The sequence below is a fragment of the Emys orbicularis genome, chromosome 14 (genome assembly GCF_028017835.1).
Source record: "Emys orbicularis isolate rEmyOrb1 chromosome 14, rEmyOrb1.hap1, whole genome shotgun sequence".
NCBI classification, from domain to species: Eukaryota; Metazoa; Chordata; order Testudines; family Emydidae; genus Emys; species Emys orbicularis.
The window spans coordinates 39,767,970-39,773,969 of record NC_088696.1 but is presented as its reverse complement, the minus strand read 5'-3'; the positions used below and the strand labels follow the sequence as shown (position 1 = coordinate 39,773,969).

General features: G+C 50.5%; 1 protein-coding gene across 1 annotated transcript in view; it reads left to right on the top strand.

The window, feature by feature from the left end:
• Positions 1 to 444: 444 nt before the first annotated feature.
• The window catches only part of ATP6V0D1 (ATPase H+ transporting V0 subunit d1), a 92,699-nt gene continuing 87,143 nt past the window's right edge, over positions 445 to 6,000 (top strand). Inside the window, exon 1 of the mRNA XM_065416478.1 lies at positions 445 to 643. Coding sequence (XP_065272550.1) covers positions 514 to 643 — 130 coding nt within the window. The 5' untranslated portion in view covers positions 445 to 513. The remainder of the gene's footprint in view (positions 644 to 6,000) is intronic.

Below are 6,000 nucleotides of genomic sequence, written 5' to 3'. Positions count from 1 at the left end.
CTACCCCCATCCTGCCAACAGCCCCTCCCCCATCCTGCCAACAACCCCCACCCCCTGCCAACAGCCCCGCCCCCCACCCTGCGACTACCCCCATCCTGCCAACAGCCCCTCCCCCATCCTGCCACTACCCCCATCCTGCCAACAACCCCCACCCCCTGCCAACAGCCCCGCCCCCCACCCTGCGACTACCCCCATCCTGCCAACAACCCCCACCCTGCGACTACCCCCATCCTGCCAACAGCCCCGCCCCCAGCCTGCCAACTACCCCCGCCACTACCCCCGCCCCCTGCCAACGCTGGCTCCACCCCCCGGCCGAGCCCCCGCGGCCTCCTCGGCCAATGACTGTCCCCACTTCAGTGCCGGGCTCGCTGGGGGCGGCCCCGCGCGGCGCATGCCGGGATCTCCCCCCTCCCCCGCCCGTCTCTGTCACGTGAGCGCAGTGCGTGTCACGTGATTCACAGCCGCCGGGTCCCCCCCAGTCGCCGGGAGCGAGCCGGGTCCGCGGCCGCCGCCATGTCGTGCTTCCCCGAGCTCTACTTCAACGTGGACAGCGGCTACCTGGAGGGGCTGGTGCGGGGCTTCAAGGCCGGCGTGCTGAGCCAGGGCGACTACGTGAACCTGGTGCAGTGCGAGAGCCTGGAGGGTGAGTCCCGGGCCCGGCCCCGGCCCCGCTCGGCCCGAGCCGCCTCCCGGCCCGTTCCCGGCCTCGGCTCGGCCCCCCAGGGAAGGCCCCGGCGGGTGTGTGCGGGGGCGCCCGGGCAGCGGCCCGTGTGACAGAGCTGACAGCCCCGGGCTGTTACATAAGCCAGCCGCGCCCCCCCCCCCCCCCCGGCTCGGCGGGCTCGGCCCCCCCTCTCCTCCCCAGCTCCAGCGGAGACTCGGGCTCCGAGATGGGGGCGGGGCACGGCCTGGGGATCGGGAATCCAGAATCCGGCCTGAAAGGACCAGGGCTCCTGGCCTTCACCCGCCAGCAGTGACTGGGGCAGGGAAGGTGGCGAAGGCCTTGCTCGTCACCCTTCTCCTCACCCAAGAGCAAGGGGGCATTCCCAGAAACGGAAAGGAGCAAATTTATAACTCACCAAAGGAAATACTTGTGTGTGCAGTTAACTGGAACGGGAATTCACTGCTATTAGATATCGGAGACCAAAAGCTTAACTAGAGCTTAACAGCATAGGATGTCTAGATGGCTAATACAACTCTGAAGTTTGGGGATCGATGTGAATCTGCATAGTTCAGGGCATGAGCTAACCTCTAGGGGCTTGTCTCCATGGGGAGGTTATTCTGGAATCGGGTCCTGTGAATTCAAAGCACTATAGCTATTCCAGAACTAGTGCACGGTAGTTTATTGCAGTCAGTTTCTTAAGTAGACAAGCCCTAACTGATAGAAATGAAGAAGAACCTTCCTGTGAGTTATCCCACCGCTGCCTTTGGCTGGATGTTTGCACCTTCCTCTGAAGCAGTTAGTTTGGTCGCTCTTGGAGGCAGACTAATGGAGTAGATGGACCACTGGTTGGATCCAGTCTGGCAATTCCAGTGTTCATGTGAAGCCCTAAAAGCTGGAAAGGCATTCTCTGAGTTGCTAGTGTGTACGGTTCCTTCTCATATTGACTTCTTTCTTACTGTCTTGGGTGCTCTTTAGGCCTGGTCTCTCAAATATCTGTCTTCCACCATTTCACATGCCTCCATCCTGTTTCTCACTCCTAATCAGTGGGCGTTCTTCTCTATGTGCCTGATTTGAATAAGGTTAATATTAGAACTATTTAATGTAATCTTAGTTGTGATTTGCTTAGGTTTTAATGTGTTTTTAATTATGCATAATGATATATCTTCTGAATTGCATTTAGCAACCTGAACAACCAGTAATGAGGGCTCTTGTATGTGAATTTACTAGCTTTTAAAAAGGAGTCCTGAAAGTTAAAATCAGGCAAGTGTATGTTAAAAATGCTCTGAGTATGTGGAGTTTTATACAGTACTAAGCATCTCATTTAACACACAAGCTGTTTGCTGTATACAAGCTTTCTGTGGCGGAGGAGTCTGTCCTGAAGAGTTTCTGGTACCTTTTCCTGCAGAGAAGTGTGTGGAGGTTTTTCAGGTGACTTGGTGAAAGGGTTCTTGGAAGTGAAGGGTGTGAGGATTTACATACTGAAAGGTTCTGGAATCACCTGAGACACAGTGTGTGTGTTAATTTTTAATCCCCCTGCAGTGGGGCGGTTGCCCCACGCCAGGAAGAGGAAAGGTTAAAGGAGGCCAGAGGGAGCCTGTGCAGAACCCTCCCATTAGAGGCGGGCTCACTAAGCGAGCCCCTCGGGAGATGCTTTGTTGCAGTGGCCAATCGGCCAGCAGGGGCCATATATATAAAGGGCTGCTCAACAGAGCAGGGGGAGTCTCTCCCTGCTGTGCTGGGCAGCGTAGCCAAGCTGAAGGAGCGTCTGGCTGACCGCTGCCAGATTGAGGCCCTCGAGGAAGGGCAGATAAGGTGCTAGGGCTGCCCCTACTTGCCGTGAGGGAAGTGGCAACGCAGACTGCAGTTTGTCCCTGGAGCAAGGGACTAGACTGGTGACTGCAGCAGGCCACTGAGGCAAGTGGCTAACTATAGACTGCTGGGCCCTCTGAAAGGGGGGAGGCAGCGGGGCACAGTCAGAGGGCAGTACCCAGAAGAGGACGCTGTGGTCTGGGGAGTGACGCGGGTCCCAGAGTGGTGGAGACACCGAGTAGGCGAGCAAAACACCACCGGAGGAGGGCGCCTTGCAGAAGGACTTGAGCTAATTCCAGAACAGCCAGCAAGCAGTGTCGTGGTAGGGAGTCTGGCTCCGCTACACCCCTTTCTACACAGTCCCTTTCCTTTGTGAAGCTGGAAAGCATCTGGTCAGCTTAACTCTGCTTAGGGTGAAGCTGGGGAGGCTGACTCAGAAATGAAGAATGTGTGGGGAGAAGAGTGGGAGAGAGACACCTTTTGCAGCAGCCAGGAGTGTTTGGAGTGAGTGGGAAAAGGTGGAGAGAGAATGCATCTCCCTGTATCAACCAGGTTGTTTAGGCAGTGAGTGGGGGGAAGTGTGCTGCAAAATTCAGACTCCAAGCGGCTGGAAGCTGATACAATATACAGATTCTTTGAACAGGGTCTAGGAGCAGCACTCTGAAAGGAATCCCAGCAGCTTGGGAGGGTTGGCATCTTGCCTGATTGATACCCTCTCTGGGATCTGTGTGTGGAGGTGGGAGGTTGGTATCTCTTGTATTGCTCTTGGCTAGCAGACCTAGTTGAACTCTTACATCATGGGGGCTTTAAAATGAGATTAGGTATCTTTCTAAAAGACCTGCCTTATTCCAGCTTCTGGGGGAAATTCTACAGCCTGTGTATCCAGGAAGTCAGATTAGATGATCCTAGTGGTTTCTTCTGGCCTTGGCGTCTGAAGTTGGGAAGGAAAAGCAGAAGAGAAAAGCTAGGATGGTGCAATAAGTGGGACTTTTTGAGTAGTATTTCTCAAATACATTAGCTGGTAGACTTCCCCAGTGTCTGTTCGGTAATTCACATGATAAATGCTGCATTCAACAGCTAGCTCTGGGAGATCGTTTTCTGATGGATTTATTATGCAACAAATGTGGGAGAAACTTGTCAAATGTACGCAATGAAGGTTTGTCTGGCCAGCCCATTAGTGAGATACTAAACCGTATCCAGATACATTATTGCACATTGCAGAGGACATGTCCTTGGGCAGGATGTGGCAGCACAGGTATTTTTACTCTGGCTAGTAGACTAAGTCCTCGGGCTAATAAGGGTCAGGTCAGTTTTTTTTTCAAGACCTGTTCATAACAGCATGATGCATCTCTTTGGCATGTTTTCTTTCTTCCTCTAGGGGGTTCTCTGTGGCACCCATCACTGTACTGCCTCCAATGGGAGTATTTCTAGAGGGGTCCCATGGGGATCTGTATCTGGCCCAGTTCAATTCTATATCCAATGATCTGCAAACTTTACTACCAATGATCTTATTTTCTTCCCAGGTGACACAAAATTGGTGGAGTGGTAAATAATGAGAAGCCAGTTTAGTTTCATAGAGTTGAAGGCAGAAGAGACCATCGGATTATCCATTTTGACCTGCACACCCCACACCATCAACCTCACCCAGTGCCCCTGTGTTGAGCCCAATAACTTGGGTAGATGAAGGGATCTGAGTCGTCAGGAGGCTAAGTTCTTGTCATAGGCAGAGGGCAGGAGAGACCGAGATACCACCAAAGCCCGAGGCCTCTACAGTGGCAGGGAACTGATAAGGTGAGAGATGCCCACGCAGTTCATGCTCCATGCTGCAGAAGAAGATGGGTGTGGGGGATGCACAGGCCTCACCAATCTGACTTGGAAGAAAATTTCTTCCCACCTCCAACTCTGGTGTTCAGGTTGACCCTGAGCATCTGAGCAAGACTCACCAGACAGACATCTTTTCTTTCCACCTTAGAGCACCAACCCACCCTGTCCAGCATCCCATCTCCAGCTGTGGCCAGCCCTGATGCTTCAGAGGAAGGCAGGAAAAAACCCAGAACACATCTGACCAATTGTGCTTTAGGGGAGGGAAATTCCTTCTTAACCCCTGCAGGGAACTAGCTGAAGCCCTGAAACCTGATACTGGATTACAGTCAGTGTCATAAGACAGAGCAGCAAGTGTTCAGGGCATTGCAGAACTTCTGTTCTCTCTGTGGCCTATGAAGGGAGAGGACGAATAGGGGGATTAATACAGATTCAGACTCCAAGGTCATAAGAGACCACCGTGGTCATCCAGTTCAAGGCCCCGCACACGCAGATGGTAGGATTTCTTCCAGAAACTGGATTAAAGCTTGTCTTTTAGAAAGATATCTGATCTCAGACTCCAGCTGATGGAGAGTCCACCACCTCCCTGGTAAACTGTTCCATGTTTAATTACCCTCACCACTAGGAAATTGCATCTTATTTCAAAGCTGAAACATCCCCCACTCTCCGGGGATCCCCCACTCTTTTTCCATGTGTCTAAGTCTGTACACAGTGATCAGATCTCCTCTCAGCCTTCCCTTTGATAAACTGAATAGATAGGGCCCTTCGCTTTCAGTTTTGATTTTATTTAATTTTTCTTGGGATTTTATCAGTGATTTTACCACAACAACAAAAACAGGTGAAAATCAGTGAAGAAAACTATTAATTTTTCTGGGTAAATATCAGTTTTTGTGTGTGTGTGTGTGGACGGAAAGATGGGGTGAAAAGTATTCAGTAGATTAATGCTTTGAATTCCGTTCATCAGTGTGGTTTGCTGCAGAACACAGAATTCAGAACACAATGCTGCCACTTCTGAGTTTAAGAAAACAATATCTCTAATCCCTAAATAAAACTTTTCGTTTGAATAAACAGTTTACTGGTGTAGACTTAGAACTGTTATTCAATGTAAATATTTCTAGGCTAATTGGGCCACACCATTTGCAGCGCATACTCAACTTCATCCTTTTCTCCTGTTTTTGTTTTTTTTAGAACTTTCGAATACTTCCTTGTGTTCTGAAACGTATTCTGCTACAGATTTTGTTTCCTTCCCATTTTAGTGGGTCAAATCTTTAAACCATTATCTGCTAACAGCTTGAAATGTGTACGTGGTGGGCGTGAGATTCATCAGTACGTTCAGATGCGCACGCACTTCAGAGCTTGCCTGTTTGTTTATTGTGTGTCTCTTCTAGACTAATACAGAGCCTTACTTCACCAGGCAGCTTTGCATAGACCCACAGACTAATGTATTATCGTAATACACCTATCTTATGCCATGTACTGTATTTTCCTAATAAAATAAGTTATTTTTTATATATTTGAATGATATAAAAGTTGGGTGACAATGGGGGGTGGGGGGAGGTGGGAGGAGAAGAGGGAAGAATACTACTTTTCGTAAAACCAGGGCATTTTTTGGTAAAAATCGGTTTAAACTGAAAACAAAGGGGCTTATGAACAGACAGCTTAAGGCTTGTTTTCCAGCCCCTGGGACATTTGTGTGGCCCGTCTTT